General features: G+C 39.7%; 1 protein-coding gene and 1 long non-coding RNA gene across 2 annotated transcripts; both read left to right on the top strand.

The window, feature by feature from the left end:
- Positions 1-1,609: 1,609 nt before the first annotated feature.
- On the top strand, positions 1,610-12,684 carry pa2g4b (proliferation-associated 2G4, b). Its single transcript, XM_033630224.2, has 13 exons — positions 1,610-1,822; positions 4,129-4,257; positions 4,339-4,444; positions 4,556-4,625; positions 5,206-5,298; positions 7,674-7,737; positions 7,848-7,926; positions 8,010-8,088; positions 8,184-8,317; positions 8,418-8,512; positions 11,254-11,381; positions 11,560-11,613; positions 11,722-12,684. Exons 1-13 carry the CDS (start codon positions 1,735-1,737, stop codon positions 11,779-11,781), a joined length of 1,179 nt encoding a protein of 392 aa, XP_033486115.1. The 5' UTR covers positions 1,610-1,734; the 3' UTR covers positions 11,782-12,684.
- A 994-nt stretch (positions 12,685-13,678) lies between these two features.
- On the top strand, positions 13,679-14,580 carry LOC117257950 (uncharacterized). The gene is made up of 4 exons (XR_004501741.1): positions 13,679-13,762; positions 13,861-13,887; positions 14,136-14,158; positions 14,252-14,580. It is a non-coding gene; the product is annotated as an uncharacterized LOC117257950 (long non-coding RNA).
- The last annotated feature ends 5,267 nt before the right edge of the window (positions 14,581-19,847 follow it).

Raw genomic sequence — 19,847 nt, 5'->3', positions numbered from 1 at the left:
TTCATTATAAATTATAAAACAAAAAACGAGTTATTTCTGCACATCTCCACCTTGTGTGCAGTCACACTGACACAGGCAGAAGATGAGATGGAGGCATGTGAAGCGCTGACGCACTCGCGCGCGATTTGGTCAGAGGTTGATCAGAGATGATCAGAGAAGTGAGAGAGTGACGCCAACGTTATTCCGGTTTCGTTTAAATCCGGTTTAAACTGATGGGTTTATCAAAACTCATAGTGCAAATGTTGAAATGTTCTTAGATGAGAGATTAACTTTATAATATACAGTAATATGACCTCTGTGAACTTATACAAAGATGAACAGATTATTGGTACAATTAATAGACCTATCTATAACATCAAAATCTCTCTATAACATCAGGGTGAACTTGAGATATCAGGTAATAAAGGACAAATTAGGTTTTACATCTTGGACCCTTTAGTATTAGTAGCCAGTTACCAAACATGTTATTGTATTGTTTCTACAAATGTCCTTCATGTGAAAAAGTCATTTTTATTGGTCTGAGACTAAAAGTATGCACAGAGCAAAGAGTCAAAAAATAAATAAAAATCACTGGTCCAAGAAGTTGCAAGGTCAGCCATGCAGCATGCTGATTTTCTCCTTTGGGTAATATAAGTGCTGCAGCTGAATCAATAACAGTATCAAATGCTTAACTTGTGATAGAAATGTTTTCATAATTCTTCTTATTTTAATGGGAAATGGTTTTGAGTGAGTACTGAATGCATTCAGGTAAAATGGGGAAAAAATTAAGCTCAAATGGGACATTTTTCTGAAGTGAAACCAGCATGTTTTGAGCGTACCAGGTGCCATAAAATCACGAGTTATGCTATTGTGACCCACCCTGCCATGTTACATAGCATTTTGTCACTTAAAAAATATTAAACATGATGCAGTGAGTCAATGTCAGCAACAATAGTAAAAGATTACCCATAATTGTTGCACGTAAGCACGTCCAAGGAAACAGGAGAGCATGGCAGAAAAGTTGGATAATCTTTTCTAATGAATAGGTAGGTTACATAAATGATTTAATAAATCAATAACTAACCTAGATTTAACAATTTAAAACACTCAAGCATGACTGTACCATTTTACCTGGACATGCCATTGTGCGGTAGGTGTGCTTGAGGTCAAAAGCTTCTAAATTATTTTACTTGGCAACATATTTTCTTTTTAGAAATATGGCAAAGAACAATAACACATTATAAAAGTAAGTTTTTTTGTAATCTACAAAAACTATGTTATATTCATTATATTAACTATAAAATATCTATCATTTTGTTGTTAATGGTGTGAAACATAAGACTGAGTATGTACCCATTTAGTGTCCCAGTAGGCTGTATAAACTACCAGTCATTGTGGTTTCTGTAACTCTTGATTTTGTTAATTTAATTAGTATAATAAAGACACAACAGCTGTATATCAGCAGACATCCTGTTGGCTACTAATATAGGTCCATGTTCTAATTTTAAATGCTGATGATGATATAAAATAAAAATACCACGCTTTCCTTATTCGGTTATATCACTTAACGCACCCAGCTTGGCGGTGAACTATCTTGACGGCGGAGTGTATCTTTGGCAGCAGGCGGGATCTAGAGCTCGTAGGCTGCCGAGCGGAGTCGGGCGGGCCGGTGCGGAGAGCAGCGTGGTCCATCCTTTGACTGACTGACACCCGCCGGGGAAAAAGTTACTGTGAGTTCGCGGACACACTGCCAACATGTCTGGAGATGACGAGACACAGGAGCAGACCATCGCCGACGACTTGGTGGTCACCAAGTACAAGATGGGCGCAGAGATTGCGAATCGTAAGTGAAATGCGGCGTTTACGTGCCGTTTGGACTCAACGGTCCAGAAGTCTGAGGACCCGTCTCATGTTAGCTAGCAGTGTCAGCTAGTCATGCCCGGGCAGCAGCTGTGCCATGTGCCGCACCACTGCCAACGGTAGAGCTTATTAGAAAGCAGGGCTTTATTTAATATGAATGAAACATAACGCTTGGTGTATATTTAGGTCGAGCTTTTCTTTACAGGAGCCCGTGTTTGTTTAACGAGCCGCTGCTGTCACATTAGCATGGGGAGCTAGCTAAGCAGCTATGTGGCTCAGCTACCTGACTAGCAAGCGTTAGCTAGCTGTAACTGCTAACAGATGTAACAATGACAAGTACAAACTGAGTCACACTATGGGGCTCTTACAGATATTGAGTAGCCGGCATTTAAATTCAAGCATACAAATAATTCAAAATACGTTAAATGACAAATTAGTCGTACAACAGACTGGGAACCTGGGTGTCTTAAATGGTGCCATTTAAAGTCATATAGTAATGACGTTAAGCAGTTTAACACCCAATGTACTGCCTTAAATTACGCCAATTTTAATGCATTTTGAAGAATTGAATTAAATCATAAACTCCATTTGAAGTCATCAACATAAGTCATAAACTGCAGTAATTTCTTACAGTTAAAGCTAATATTTAAGGCAATATATTATTGTCATGGCCACCTGCACACATTATCATCAGTGTGATGTCACAGTCAGGAGTTATTTTATAAATCTTCCAAACTTAAAAGCATAAAAATATCAGTTTGCAGCTGTGCATTCAGTTTACGAATGTTTTTTAGAATTTCTGCCTTTCGTACACAAAAAATATATCACTATGAATTTAATAAATCAGGGGTGGGAATCACCAGAGGTCCCATGATACCATATTATCACGATACTTAAGTCATGATACAATATTATTGCAGTTTTAAATCTTTTATGATGTTGAGTATAGCATTAATATTTATGATGATATTTTGTAATTTACTACATTTTTTCCAGTGCAAATAATGTCTCAAAAATCAGCATCAATTTTATCTAATCTATCGAAGCAAAATGCAAATCTAATAGACTGAAAATCAAACTAATTTTATTATTCTAGTATGCTAACAAAAGTCTCATTTGTTTTTGAAATATTAATAATTTATATAATTTAAAAAAAAAATCAATATAGATGTCTGTAACAATACAGTATTGTCATGCAAATGATCACAATACTGTGTTGTATCAAATTTCTTCCTCCACCCCTATCGTTAACCCAGGGAACGCTGGCAACACACCACACTTTTACAACAGCGCCCACCTCCACACTTGTAGGTTAAAGTCACTCGCACCTGTCAGTTTCCCATTCCAGTTACAGTCTTTATGTTTGGCCATAATTCATCAGCCAGTCTTCAAATTGAACAGCTGACATTCCTGCCAAGTTGAGCTTAAATACACAAACCGTAAAATCTTTAAACTCAAAACTGCAACCACGTTAATCTGAACTAAACTAATCTCAGATAGTGTATCTGGTGCAAGGGAATCAACCACCTTCCTAATAAAAAGAGGCCTCTGAGTTTCCAATTTTAAGAAAATAAAAATATAAATGGCTCAATATCAGTTTTCAGTGACTTGTCATGTGTCATGCTCAGTTCATCATTATACTCCTACTAGGTTGTAGAGATGACTGCATGTTGTAGTTGCCTTATATCAACTAGACTCTGCGACCTTGTGGTTTCATATTGTAGCTTATCAGAGCTGGCCTACTTATCTGAAGTTAAGGCATCTAATTTTCTGCGAGCATGATGCAGTTTCGAGCTGATATACAGCTGTCGGACAATCTGTCAAATGTTTATCCTCTACTTAACAGGACATCAGCTTAGTCAAAATCAAATGGGTTGTTTGCAGTGTAATTTGCTGTCAGCACTCAGACTCACTCCATTAATTGAGCCTTTGACAGTGAGAGGGACGCGTTTTTTGTTAATGTTCACTATCCATCCCATCTATTCACAGTGGCACCTGTTCAGACTATAATAGTGCTGAAGAAATTAGATGATTAATCGAGTCAGTGACAATAGATGAGTTTTGGAGTGGGGTAAGATAAGATGTCACCTTGGACATGTGGGAAATTGTAAATTTTTCACTGTTTGCTGACATTTTATGAAACAAATGATCGATAGACTGACTCGGGAAATAATCAACAGAATTAACGGTGATGAAATAATGGTTATTGTCAGCCCAGCCTTGTACACACTCTGTTACTGACCTGCCATTTTAACTACATCATGGCTCACTTTACCTCTCGTCCTGCAGAGGCTCTGAAGACGGTGGTTGGGGCAGCTATGGCCGGAGTCTCCGTGCTCAGCTTATGTGAAAAGGGAGATGCCTTCATCATGGCAGAAACTGGGAAAATCTTCAAGAAGGAAAAAGACATGAAGAAAGGTACGTCTTTTGTTGCATTTCATCAGTCACCATGAATGTCTGTGACTCAGCACTCCCTCATCCACTCCCTTTCTTTCGCAGGTATCGCTTTTCCTACTTGTGTGTCAGTTAACAACTGCGTATGCCATCACTCCCCTCTGAAGAGTGACCCTGATGTCATACTGAAGGATGGGGACCTCGTCAAAATGTAAGCTACCAAACATATACATGTCCATCTAGTGCACTTGATAAATAGTTTATATTTGTGTGCAGATTATAATTTCTTCAACTCATGTTGTCCTGTTCTGTTTGTTTGCAGTGACCTGGGTGTGCACGTTGATGGCTTCATCTCAAATGTGGCTCACAGCTTCGTTGTTGGAGTGACCAAGGTGTGTCATCACTACGTCAGTGGTTATCCATTTAATGGTTAACCCCCAAGATTATTTTTGACTGGTTACGCATGTTAGTCTAAAGGTTAATTTTGCTGCTCTTGGGTTTACTGCACTGTGAACCGCCTGGGTCTGGTGGGAGCTATCTACCGGCACCGCCCATTCGGTGATTACCACAAATAATGCTGTCCTGTCCCAATTGCATTGCTGTGGACACACTGTGCCCACCCTCTGGTCTCCCCCGAGGTCGCCCAGCTGAGTAAGCAGCACAGTTTTGAGCCTCGAACCTCCTGTTAGCTCTGTAAGCACCATTAGCAATGTAAGCACGGCTTGTGGTGTTAACATAGTAAACAGTGCTAAAGGTGTTTCACGCTTCAAAATGAAGCCACTTACTCACTGGGGCTACCAGGGAGGATAGACCTGAAGGTGGCCACCACTGTAGTGCTCATTGGTATATTCACAAAAGCCATGATTTGTAATGTAATTTACTCGATTACTGGTACTCACAGCATCAATAGAGATTCAGACTGTGTTATTTTACCTCTTGCTACTCTCAAACTGTCTTCCTGTTTCACCTCAGGAGAACCCACTGACTGGACGGAAGGCTGACGTTCTCAAAGCAGCTCACCTGTGTGCTGAGGCTGCTCTGCGTCTAGTTAAGCCAGGGAACCAGGTAGAACTCACCCACCATAACCACCGTTTTCACTGACATTTAGTCGACTACAAGTCTGGGCATTTCACTCTTACCTGAGTCAGAGAAAACTATTTTAGTATTGTTTCTGTCAATGAAAGCTGTTGACATTTTCATTAATTTTTAGTCATCAGATTATATCAAACATTTCAGTCAATTTAGTCCAGCCAAAACCAATCATTTTTTCATTTTTAGTCAAACTTATTTTATATAGGAATCATTACATCAGAATCATTAAATGGCCCCGACGCCATTTAACATTGGCATCCCCCCGTGTATAACAGACATTTGTGACATCGACTGACATGTTGCATCCACATACACACACTTCAGCATATAAACTACACTTGCATTTTCCAACACACGTGCTCTCCTCTAACATGTCGTCTCACCCCATCCCTCCAATGCATGGCGACTGACTTAGACAGTCTAATATCTATTATCCTTTTTTTTTTGTCAACCCACTTAAAGATTTTAGTGAGGTTTCCTTTTTAAAGGTGCTGTTGATGAGCCACCAGGTGTCTCACTCTCCCTCATTGCATTAACATTACCAAACTGCTGTTGCTCAATGCACAAGTGGTTGCCAGTTTTTTGCAGAAACTGTATATTCTATGGCCGCTGTGGCAAGGACACTGCCCCTGCACATGGGGTGCCTGCTCCACCGACTATGCCACCGGGCGCCCCTGTTTGTTTTTGAATGAAATTGGCTGTTCTTGTGTGTAAATGGCAGGAGTTTTAATGGACCTAATCAAGAGTTAAGGAGGGGGGACAATGGAGCAATCGTGAAGAGAGAGAGGGCATGTGCGTGAGATGGATGGAAAACGAGAATAAGAGACAGGGAGGCTGCAAGGCACAGGACTACAGATTATTTAAATAAATAAGAGAAGAAGGAGAAGTTGTGCGAGGAAACACGCCGACCCTTAGCTTGGAATAAATGCTTTAATATTAAAAGTATATTATAATATATAAAGTAGAATATATTTTATACTGGAAAAGTTCTGGTATTTAATTAGACTCCGTCCCAAAAGTGCTGCTCGGATTCGAGCTCAGTTTGTGCTTAGACAGAAACCGTGCAGGTCATGTAGGATCAGTCCTGATTTTTTTTTTTTTTTTTTTTTAGGGCCTGATCAGAGCTCTGATTTGTGTAGTGTACAAGTGTACAAACAGCCTTGGTCACGGCAAGTGCTGGATTTTTCCTGGCAGGGTAATGAAATAATTTTGCAGCATGTAGCTATAAATTTGTAATAGATCTAGGTTATTTTGTGTGGTGGTGTTTCAGGATTCATATAACGTAATCTAACCTTATGAAAATCTTAAGATGTGGCTAGCTTTAGGTAACACTGTGCCATGACAAAAAAAGTTCCACTCTTGTTTGTACTATGTCTCATCATATTTTGGAGGGAGAAAGGCCACTAATTTAAACTACAATTTAAACTTCACCCCTGATTTCTGGTACTGAGCCATAGAGACGTTATTCTCATGACTTGCCCCTCACTCGCTCACTCTATCTGTTTATCATGCAACCCCACAGTTTTGTAAGTAGACTTCTGCTGCAGGAGTGTGAGCTCTGCACCAGGAACAGAGTCTGTCCACACACACACACAATTACAGAGCTACCTGTTAGCAGCATCACACAGCTTACGGTTATCAACGGGTTTAATGACAGATTTTAAATATTTTGGTGTCAGTAGGAGTTTGTTGCGACCGTTTAACAGCTCGGTGTCGGATGATAGCCACTGTTTGTATCTGCTTCTGCTATCTGGGTAGACATTGACCTCACCGTTCGCCCCCCACCCCAACAGACAACTATGAAGACTGTTGATCACTGACGACACCAAGATGCCACATAATACCAATACAGTTATACTATCGGCTCACAAGCCTTGTTAGAAGCAGTAACTTAATATCAGACATCTTACACAGTGGTGAACGAAACAACAATTTTAGACCTGACAAATTTTTTTTTAAATGCTTGATTTACAATCAATATTTTTTGTAGGAAAAGCAATACTTTTATTCTGTGCCTTTCTAAAAACTCTTTCTTCATTTTTATTTTTTTTCGTCAAAATAAAAATGTTCTTAAAAAAACCTTTTAACTACATTTCAGTCTTTTCTTTTTCTGTCAACAGTTTACATGTTGATATAGTCACATTTAGTCTTTAATGATGACGGTTCCATTTTGTATGCGCCTCGTCTTCATCATGGAAATAAAGGTCATTGACGAACATATACATAGTTTAACGGAAGTAACACTAGTTCACACCTCATCTGTTGTCTGTGTGAAGCACTTTGTAACCCTGTCTCTAGAGGTGTTATATAAATACATGTATCATTAAACATCATGTCTCTTTCATCAGAACACACAGGTCACAGAAGCCTGGAACAAGATTGCAAAGTCATTCAAGTGCTCCCCTATTGAAGGTGGGTGTTTGTGAACATTTGGCACCTTCAAGCTCTGTGATTCAGATGGTTTACATTTGCCAGATGTAATTCGACATGCTTGACTCAGTTTATTTCTCCATCGTGTGCAGGCATGCTGTCCCATCAGCTCAAACAACATGTGATCGATGGGGAGAAAACTATCATTCAAAACCCAACGGACCAGCAAAAGTGAGTTTACTCAGCAGGTGCTTCCTGTCACTAACCTGATGAGTGTTTAACCAGTGGATGATCTTGCCACTTTGTCTTTGTAGAAAGGACCATGAGAAGGCTGAGTTTGAGGTGCATGAGGTATATGCAGTGGATGTACTTATCAGCAGTGGAGAGGGGAAGGTGAGAGGGAATTTGGTACAAATTTGATTTTTTGCTTAATTTTGAAAATCCCAAAGGCAAGACATTTATAATGTATGTTCTCTTGTGTAATTCAGGCAAAGGATGGAGGTCAGAGGACCACCATTTACAAACGAGACCCCAACAAGGTGTACGGTTTAAAGATGAAGACATCTCGGACATTCTTCAGTGACGTGGAGAGGCGCTTTGACACAATGCCTTTCACTCTGAGGTAATATCTTTAAACTTCAGATAAAATAATTTACTTTATTTTCAAAATTCCCCAGGTTTCACCCCCTCATTTTTCTTTTCTTATCTTTTCGTGTCTTCAGAGCGTTTGAGGACGAAAGCAAGGCCAGGTTGGGCGTGATGGAGTGTGCCAAACATGAGCTGGTGCAGCCGTTCAATGTGCTGCATGAGAAAGAGGGTGAGTGGAACAATGAGAGATGTGATTAAGGGCTTTGGTGACCTTGAAAATCCTGAAGGTTTGTGTTTTTGTGAACAAAGTGAAGTGAGGTCTAAGAGTCTCTGAGCCGTTGGAAAGCTTCACGTACTTGAATCTGTAGAAAAATGTCACCACACAGGTAGCACTGCTGAAATAATTTTTTTTCAGCCCGGAGGATTTAATTACTCCAAAGCATTCTGGCTGTTCCAGCTTCTTATAGATCATACATGCGAGAAAGACCTTGGTTTTCTGGCGAGCTCGGCAAAACCTTCTGCTGTAGCTCTACTCGTTCCCGATTGCGATGGCAATGGCCAAAGTCAAGGCCGTGTTTAAGTGCAGTCCACATGTTTACATATTATATTTTTGTAAGAGTTGTGTAATGTGTGTGTAGCAAGTGTGAGGTCAAGTCAGAGAGAGGGAACACACTGCATTCTCTTAACTCAGAGCTATCTTTATCCCTAGGCTAAGAGTTGACCCTGTTTAAACACAAACATTGTTAACCAAGGGTTAGCCGAAGCCCAGGGTTGTATGAATCACACTACACTTCTACTAGTCCTGAGTTAATTGTCAGTCAAAAACACATACATGCTAAATTTCTATTGTTGCTCAGCCACATTTCACACTGGCATCTTTTAGCCCCAGGTTGAAGGTCCAGTGTGTAAGATTCAGGGGGATTTGGTGGCATCTAGAGGTGAGGATTGCAGATTGCAACCAGCCAAAACTTGTCCCAGTTAGAATTCCTTCAGTGCTCATTGTTCAGGAGGTTTTTTTTACCAGGAGCTATATCATCCCCAGAGGTCTCTTCCTCTCAAAACAAACTGACCAGGTGATTAAAACTCTGAATAAAGTTATTCCACATTACAAATCAGTGTTTCTCCTATCCTGTTCAGCACTTACCTGCAAATGTGTGCTCATACTATTTTCTCTGATAACTTATTGTGTACTCACCTTATTACTGATCCAGAGTTTTACCAGTAGCCGAACTGTCAGGGCAGAGGTCTTCCTCTCTCCAGGATAAATGTACCCAGTGATTTAAACCAGTAAAAATGAATAAAGCAGTTTCACAATTCAAAGTAGCATTTCTCCGACACTGTTTGGCACGTCAGAGATGAGCCACTAAACTAATACCTCCTAATGTGTCCTCTGATGACTTAAAATCCAGATAATTTAATGTGTGCTCACCTTATTACTGATCCAGACGTTCAGGAGGTTTTTACAGGGAGCTGATTTATCTGCAGAGTTCTCTTCATATCCAAAACAAATGCACCAGGGGTCTAATTTATAAAACAATGCGTAGGATCCATACTAAAAGTGTACGTAAGATCAAAAGCCAAAAATGGCTTGTGCCAAAAAATATACAACAATTTCTACAATCAGGCTTCCAGCCCACCATCTGTGTCGCCAATTTCCTGTCTCCAAAATGTTTGTTAGCATGAGTCAAAGTTTCTCCCATCAAATATGTTTTATAGATCGCAACTTTTGCGTGGGAAATAGCGTACGCCTCTGTCGGGCCTCGTTCTGTGTGTACGCAATGTTTATAAATAGACCCGGGTGATCTAAACCAGTAAAAACACTGGTTTAACAGTTTCACGTTAAAAAAATGTTTTTTCTGACAGTCTTGTCACGGAGGGGCTGCTAACTATAGTGGCCGATGTGATAGGCAAATGGCCCTATCGAGAGTCAGTGTTTAATTTGTCTGTTCTGGGCTACTGTAGAAACACAGCTCCTTCTAAGGTCTGAGTACCTGTTTAGTCGTGGAATTTCTTCAACAAATCTGGTAATTCACTTTAAAAATCTAGCAAATTTCTCCAGCAACGGTATTAACCTTATCTGTAGGCTGCAGCCCAACAAAGTAAGCAATAACAAACACAATGAAAACAAACAAAGAAAGTAATCATTTAAGTACTTATCATTCTCACCTTCTTATGGTAGAAGCACAAATATTAAGTAAAAATGACCAAATCAACAAAATCTGCAAGAAGGCAAAGCACTCCGCTTCTGAAATGCTCCCAGTGTGGTGTGACATGTGCAGAGGCAGGATCAAAACCACGTCACCCTCAGAATGTTGCACAGCTGTGTCCTGTGATATTGTCCCTTCTGGCCTCCTCACAGTCAAGATGGTGGCAAGGATAATGAAAATAGTAACTTATTCATCTTGTATCATGCCTAATTTTAGTGGATCATAACATGCCAGGTATGTAATTAGTCTGCAGATGCTTCATTTCCAAATGAGACCAATCTTTTTTGAGCCACAGTGAGAGCCAAAATGTGGCCTGCAGCAGACGGTAAATCTTGTTTTTTAGCCAAGCTGATTTCTAGAAAACTTACAGCACCTACCAGCTGATTTAGAGCAGTCGGAGTCAATGATGAAACAAAACAGACGGTAAAACAGGTTTTTCAACAATCATGAATTAACACAATAACAAGAGATCCTTAAGCACACAGTCATAGAAGTGCACACATAATATGAGGCTGATTTGTTCAGTAGTTTGAGATCAGGTGCGAATAGACGGATACACGCTCACTCATGAACGCACACACATAACCAAACACATGATCCCCTCCAGGTTTACACATGGGAGAGACCATGCATTTTAATCAGTTGTATAACAGTATGACAGTGCGCACACTTAATTTTGCCCTGTGAACATAAACATTTGATGTCCAAGCTTTATACAAACTGGGGACTGTTTAATGCAACTTTGAATCTCTTCTTTGTCCAGGTGAAGTTGTTGCCCAGTTCAAGTTCACCGTGCTGCTCATGGCCAATGGACCTTTGCGAATCACAAATAGCCTCTTTGAGCCAGAACTTTACAAGTCTGAGCATGAAGTGGAGGACCCAGAGCTGAAGGTAAAATGTGTTTGATGGATGGGGTATTGCATCCTCTCCGTGAAAGGAAAGATCAGTCTAATGGGGTCGCTACAGCACTCTGTTAGCTGACGAGGCATTTTCCAAGCCATTATGCACTGATGTGCTGTGTGAGGTTATGAAAGTCATTTTTGACTGCCCTTTTTTTTCCCTTTTAAAGGCTTTACTTCAAAGCTCAGCCAGCCGCAAGACTCAGAAGAAGAAGAAAAAGAAGGTGAGTTATGAGGCAGCGTGTTTTTTTTTTTTTGTTTTTTTTTTAAAAAAATAAACAAGAATACATGTTCCAATTGTTTCCTCTAATTTGTCATTTTTGTCTTTAAAGGCCTCAAAGACTGTTGAGAGCGCAACAGGACAGGCGATGGAGACTGAAGCTGCAGAATAGATTTCTCTGACAGACATTGGATGACCCAAAGAACAGACGTCACAAATCCTTCTGTCCCAGCTGTCTGAGGCACTTGCGGGCATAGCCGCTGTGAACACCTCTGAATCTAACTGATGTCAGTCTGGGATGATGCTGCTCCTAAATTCTGTCACTCCACCTAAAACACATACACACGCGCACACATGTACAACCATAGTAAATCTCACTGTCCTTGAGACTGTCTTCCTCTCTTAACAGCAGACAATAGTTCTGCTACAAAAGAGGATATTTTGTGCAAGGGCGTAACACTCACTGGAACATTTAACCATTCGACTGACCTTGAGCCTTCGTCCCTTTCTCCACAATAACTGTAGTGAAAGATAAGTGAAAATAAAATGAGTTTGACAGAGCGGCCAAGGATGATGAATGCACAATACTGTGTCAGGGTAATTGTGTGGCACTTAGATAACTTTGTTGAGGTCATAAACCTGAAAGCCATGCCTTTTTGAAATGAGTGTTAAACTTGCTGTGGGCAGAAAATGTGTAACACCTGTCTGAGCCCTGAAGTTACGAGCATGACATGAGTCATTACCGCATTTATACTGCTCTCGCTTAGGTCTGTCTACTAGTACATTGTGTACACTTGTAGGAATCTACTGTAGGTTACTCAGCTAACAATTCTTAAACTGACAACTTAAAACTTGCTGGTTGAGTAATTTAACTAGTGACGAAAAGAATTTCTCAGTTGTGGATGGTCTTACTCCTGCCAAGGGTTCAGCATTCAGTCCTCTGGTGCCACCATCGAGTCTGACAGTCTGTGTTTACATAAGAATTCCATACCTGTTAGATATATGGATGCTTTTGTAAAACAAATCCCAGTTTCAGAGACTATTTTTGGAAACATTAAAAAGCCACCTGACATCATTTGTGTAGTTGTTTCTGGAGTGTGTGTATACAGCTGATTGTCCCGATGAGCGAAAGTGTGTTTTTCATGAATGTGAACATTAATGAATCACCATTGTTGTTATTTCACTCTCATTACACTGCATTGATCAAAAGCTAAGCCAGGAACTTGAACACTAGCCATCAATAGTTAAATGACTGCCCCATCACCTTTAGAAAGTGTATATATGTACATTTACTGCACATTTACATATAGTAATATTTAGATTTTATTTATTCAGGTAACTTAATTTCCTTTCTTTACATATTGAAGGTCTAAATATTTAAAGCCTTTCCATGTTAGGAATATAAATCCAGGGTAGAAAGGCATGAGCATTAACATATTTCATTTTTAGGACTGCTAAAAATAGTAAAATGTAAGCATACTGTCAAAAAATACTGGAAATTGCTTGTTAGTTATCTAACCGGTGCACGAAGTTACCCTGGTTAACACCCCAAATTCACAAACACATTAAAATACACATATTTAGCTGACACTTTCATGTAAAGCAACTTCAAATAAGTGCATAAAACCATGTAAATGGGCAAGTCCATCAATTTAATCAAATATCATTACTTCAAGTGCTACTTTTAGACACAATAGGATATAGATAAATTATTTTTAATGGGCCAAGATGGAGTCTAAACAGAAATACACAAAATATACACATAAAAATACTTGGGACATTACTTCTTTGTTCTTAATGGTAGCTTTAGGACACTGGGCACAGACTGTACACCGTCTGTATCAATCAAAACAGTATTACTAATCAAATTTTTTTTATAATATCTGTGGTAAAATTCTCGTTGAACATTATCAGTGTATAGGTGGACCAGTGACATCTGATAGATATGTCAAAAGTGCAAAGTACTGCTCAAATAAACAACGGCGGACCTTAACATCACATAGAAACATGCACCGCTAAGCATATTCTGTACACGCCTTATCCTCTGGACAACTGTTTTACTACGGTCCAGTGAAGATGACGTAGCACAACCCCTATAAATAGGACGTCGCTCTTGTGTGACGTCCTTCGTGGAGACGGTTCCTTAGTGATTGGTACGTGAGTTCCCAGTTGTTCATATCAGAATCCAAGTTAATCATCTTGTTTTAAAATCAATCGAGCTAATTCTTTACATGTTCCCTTCTGTTTTCAGCCTTCCCTTCTCAACATGAGGGCTAAGGTTAGTGTTTCATGTCTGTATGATCAAATAATCACGGTTTCAAATGGTGCTAACATTCGCTAGCTAGCTAGCTAGCTTGAGCATGTCGACGGTTTAGCTTTAAGTCCTCTAGCTTTCACCCGTAAAGTTCGCTTTTGTTTTTTTTCCCCAAACGTTTGTGTGTCTTTTAGTTAGTTGAGCACATTTGTATTTTTTGGAAATGTGACGTAAATTACAAAATAATTTAACATTATTTTTCTCTTCCGCAGTGGAGAAAGAAGCGCATGCGCAGGTAAGAACGTGTGTGGCGCATGTTATTCACACCATTACACCGTGTTGTTTAGAGATGTCCGTCTGATTGACTGTTGTATTTATCGTGTCATAGGCTGAAGCGTAAAAGGAGAAAGATGAGGCAGAGGTCCAAATAAACTGTCCTCTCCGCCGTGGCTGTGACAGCAACACGTTGCCAACAACCAGACCGGTGAACTCAGCTGAAGACCCAGGACCCTCCCGGTGTCAAGTCTGTCCGCGGCGCCCATATCGACCAGAGGCAGCGGAGCTGCAGCAGCTGAATGATGCTGGAGAGCGATTCAAGACCTGCTGGATGACAGGCTTTTCTTCTGGGACATTCTGGACTCTTACTCTTAATTCCTCAACTTTTGTCTTTTGTTTATACTGTGATTAAAGGTTTTGGTTTATAAATACTTTAAACAATGTTTGTTTACTGTTTGCTTTGAAGGAGTTGCTTTTCACAAGTTGGTTTAGTGGTGAATTTAAAAATACTTAAGAGGAAGTGGTTTATATTTCCTCTTCAGCTGGTCTTGAGTTAATAAGCCAGGCCGAGTCATGTTTTTTTCATGCAGTTCATTTTGACAGTAGGAAAAGTACAGGTTTAAATAGCCTTGATGGGTGAATTTCATTAAGCTGCTTTCAGGGTCCTGGTATTGTGCATCAAATCTTACTGGGACACTTGAATTGAGCAGAGCCAGGATTAATGTTGGCAGTTACACCCGTTTTCCTCTTTTAAATCAATAATGTCAGCTGTGAAAAGGCCCATTAGAGCAGTAAGTAAACCAGGTATCTGCACTGACTGCTTTACCTCCAGAGAGCAGCTAACCAACGGTGGTGGAAGTACTCAATTCCTGTGATCTTTGTAGCATATCACAACGTAAAAATACTGTAGTAAGGGACCTGCCTTTGAAATGTTGCCCTTTACAAATGCTAAATCTTAATAAAATGTAGATAAAACTTCATCTAGAGGGAAATTGCTGTGTAGCAGTTGTAATACAAAGTGGGGAGAGTGAAAATCCAAAATATGGATGGTGGTTGGAGAAAATGACAATCTGTATGAGATGCTAGAGCCGCCTCAGCTCCCCATGTCCCTGCCATCGTCCTCTGCATGAGGTAGATGAGTTGGTCATAAATGAGAAGATGCTTCTCATTATGCATAACATCCTGTTGACCCAGTGTTTTGTATCCTTAGTACTGTGTCAGCATTTTAATGATAATTCAATGTTGATTTAAACTAATTTATATGTTTGATTTGCAACAATCCATCCGTTACGGAAAGCTGGAACAACTTCCTCCAAAAATGTTCAGATTCTTAACATCCTATGACTTGAGTGGGTGTGTGAATGCTTCAACCTCTGTATAAGAGCTCACTCAAGACCAACAGCTCACTAATATGTCTTGTTTTTACCCTTGAAGGCAGCCCAATAATTCATCCTGTCCTCAGCCAAGGTGATCAGAATCAGGCTGTTACTGGAAATCACTGTTACAGAGGGTAGCACCCTATTCTTCTCTTGAACAACTTAATTCTTCTCTTACATTTAAAGTGACAACTCAAGCTGTGAGACCTCTGCTGTCAGTATTAGCCTATATTTAATACATCACACCTAATGAAATCACCAAAAACACTCCCCTATTCAAAGCAGAAGTAAATTATGACAGTACAATAGCGTAAACTGAAACACCATTGAGTTCCAACAGGCTCATTTTATTAATCAGGTTTTAGAAGACATATACTCAGCATTTGACAAACTTGTGTCTAATCCTGTAAGCCACAGAGTACCTCCAGTATGCTCAGATGAGAAATGTCTGTCGCCTCCATGCACAGTATCAACATCCTTATGTGTAACTTGAATTATGGTCCTTTTGTTGTCTCAACTGTCTTGGTGGCATTAATGTGAGCATGTGCTGGCAGAGCTCCAAGATCCTCTTAGCACCGACCTTTACTAAGTGGAGGATGTAGAATCACAAGTAGATGATGTAACTTAAAGGGCACAGACCGAACACTGCTAACAGCCTCCTGATCAGTGAGAGCAGAATACAGTTTCAGGATGTAGAGTTTTATCAGGCAGGGTGGAGAGGCTGGTTTCTTTTAAAGACTTAGTATAATAACTGAAAAAAAAACAGATTCAACAGATACCAAAACTGTTTGCTGGAGGCAGCATGTATATTATTTCTTAACAGTGGTAACACTCCAAATAGCGTCTGCTGAGTTTGCAATTGCAGCCACTAAAAACCCTAAATGGATGACTTAGTTTTACGCTCTTCAAAACACGGAAATGCCCAGAGACAGATGTTTCTATACCCACATTACCCTCATTTAACAGCTGTCTTAAACAACTCACTAAATTTCACTTACTTTACTCAACAAATTTAGTAAATTATGGCATGTTTACTACATAGTTGTTAGGCAATGTAATACTGAATCCTAAAAACAGGCTACTGATTAAAGGTATCCTGAATATTCTGTGCAAAGTCATCACTATCATGATAAGGTGTCTTCAGGTCCCTAAAAAGTCTTAACACTTCTTAAATTCAGTTTTATAAATTTTAAGCTATAAAAACTATTAAAGGGATGGTTCAGATGTTTTTTTTCAAGTGGTGTTGTTTGAGGTCCTTATCTATGGACAGTATATTACATACAGGAGATGTCAGTCGACACGCTCTCAGTTTGGTGAAGCAGGCAGCAGTCTGAGTCTGAGCCAAGCAATGTGCTGCGGTGGAGGAGTCAGCAATAAAATGTATTTTGGCCACTTAAAAAAGTCCCACCCAAAAACAATCAGTATCAGTTTAAGTGTATGTTATATTTAGAGTATTTTCACTGCTTTACTTTAATGTCACACAGTGATTTTCAAATGGAAAATGAAACCATTATATTTCTCTCTTCAAGGCCAGACTCCATTGAAAAAAACAGTAATTTAACATCACTGAACTCAGGAGCTGCTGGTCTACCACTACCTCATTCAGTTAGTTACTTTGTGTTATTGTGTGACTTTGGCTTTTACAAGGGTTAGTTCAGATTAACCAAAGTCACACAATAACACTAACTAACTGACTGACTGAAGCAGCGGTAGACCAGCAGCTCCTGTGTTCAGCGAACTAAAATTACTGTTTTGTCAATGGAGTATGGGGACTGATGAGAGCATAGATGGGGAACTGAAGCCATTAAAAGCTTTCCTGTCTGAATGGACTGTCTGACACAAAGGTAAAGCAGTGAAAATACTCTTAATATAGGATACACTTAGACTGATATTGATTTTTTTTTTTTATGTGGCTAAAATACGTTTGTTGCTGACCCATCCACAGCTGTGTATTGCTTAGCTTTTGTGTCAGACTCCATCCTGCATCTCCAAACTGGGGGCATGCTGACTGACTTCTGCTGTAGGTAATACTCTGACTATGGCTAAGTACCCCATACAACACACCACTTCAAAAGATCCAAACTATCAAATTAAGTAGTCTTAAATTTCAATTTGTGAGGTCTTCATCACTAAAAACATTTTATCTAGTGTCATTTATCCATCTTTCAATTTCTCTTTGTCAAAATGAGTCAAGCTCCTCTGGATCAAAGTCCTCATTACTGATGTTACAAATCTAGAAAAACGTCAATTGATCAAATACTTTACTTTATTGGCCTACTTGCACTTACCTGTTGGCAAAATGTAGATTAACCTAACTCACTCTAATAACCATATTCCTACATAAAACCTACCTCTGCACAGAACCCCATATATACTCCTTATCTCTATACTAACCTGCAATGCATGAGTAAGAAAAAGATGATTTATCCAAAAAATAAGTCTTAAATTTGGTTTAAAATTATTTTCAAAGGCATTAAATTTAATTGTCTGATAACCGTAGACACCCTGCATGAACACCAGCACCATTTGTTGTACCTAAACCAACAGTAACACATTTAAACATTTCAACAAAACATGAGTCACGTTAGAATTTCACTTGTCCATTCAGTTAACAGCTTTTCTTGCAGCCCTAAACAATTCTCCACCATTGCCGATAAATCCATGTAAACAGTTACTGACAAAGCCAAACTGACAGCTGACTGACACGGGGTCCACTTTGATCTTTGACCTGTCATACATTACATGATCGGTATCATTTCAACACAAGACTCATTGTCCTGTGACTCCTACTTCTGCTTCTGCCTTCTGGAGAACAACACAGCTGTTTTCATAAGTCACTTTTCATTACTGAGATGCAATGATGTGGTCGTTTATTGAAATATGCTTGTTCCTTATTGTCGAGAGCCTTGCAAAACATGTGAGCAAATGTGGGTAACAGTTGCATTGTGTTGGCTTGCCGCATTTTTTGGTGACTGATACAGATTTCTGTCACATCGTCCAGTGAAGCATGATGATTCATGATGGTGCTGCAGGAAAATGGAAACTAATAATCTGCATCATCTCCATCTACTCATGGAGAGGATCAGCTTGTGAAAGTGCGACATGAAGCCATAATGGTGTCCTCTTCGGTGCTAGGTGAGGTAGCAGTAGATGCCCGCCTCCTTCTGTGTGGCGATACAGTTGGCAGATGTAGTTCAGTGGAAAGAAAATAGTTCCTATGAAACTGCTCACAACAAGGTCTGTGGATTATCTTCAGTAACCGGGTCATGATTTCTGGAAAGAGACATGGCTGTTAAGTCTTTCAAATGTAATTAGCAGCACTGTGAGCAGCACAAGCCGAGTGCCATCTACTTCCATTATATTCGTGAGAAGGCAAACATCAGACACCAAAACAATCAAGGTTGGTATTGTGGCGTGTTGGGGGCTGAATGGGTGGAGTTTCCCATAATGCCGTGAGACAATGTGTTTAAGGCCATAAGCCAGGGACATTGTGTTTAAATGTGTTTTAAATTTCTCAGGTTACCTGTTACGCAGTGATAATGTTCCTGCCTTTTACAATGGTTGTAATGGGTTACGGTTAATGTTGTGACATATTGTGCATGCAGTTAGTGACCTCCCGACTGTGTAAATTTTAAAGTGTTGAAAGAGAAGGTGTGCTGCGGTTAAATAAAGAGCACCTTCTGGTTCAGAGTTCATCTCTCTGCTGCCTTCTTGTTAGCAAGAGACTCCAGGTAGCTACTGTTCCAGTTAGGTCAAAGGAAAGGGTTAAAGGAAAACTGTGTATTTTTGATTTTGGGTGAACTGGCCCTTTAAACTGATGGACAACACATTACTAAACTCCATCTCAGTTGTAAACAATACTCCTGTCAGATCTGGGAGAAAAAACACACCTCTGGTTTGTAGCATGAATGAGAAGACCAGAAGGAGGTTGTTACTCATTTTCTTTCTTGCAAGCAAACATCAATATTTGTACGGACACAGTCAGTCGAGAACCAGAGGGAAAAAACATTGTAATACCGGTTTGGAGGTTTACTATCAACAAAACTGGCACCACAACCTGGTTACTGCGGTCCATGTAGATAGATAGATAGATAGATAGATAGATAGATAGACTGAGATCTGAATTTCCCTGGTGTATGAAATGTGCTACACAAATGCAGCTGCCTTGCCTTGCCTTGACTTCACTGATGATCTCTGTAATTGATTAAATCAAGTGAAACTAATGGATCTAGGCAGCAATTGTAATTATAATATGTATTGGGGGCACACATCTATGCTGTGTTACGACAAGCAACCACGCTGTCTGAAATAATCATTAACAAATGTAATCAT

Source organism: Epinephelus lanceolatus, chromosome 8 (genome assembly GCF_041903045.1).
Source record: "Epinephelus lanceolatus isolate andai-2023 chromosome 8, ASM4190304v1, whole genome shotgun sequence".
Taxonomy (NCBI): Eukaryota; Metazoa; Chordata; class Actinopteri; order Perciformes; family Serranidae; genus Epinephelus; species Epinephelus lanceolatus.
This window is presented reverse-complemented; position numbering and strand designations above follow the sequence as displayed.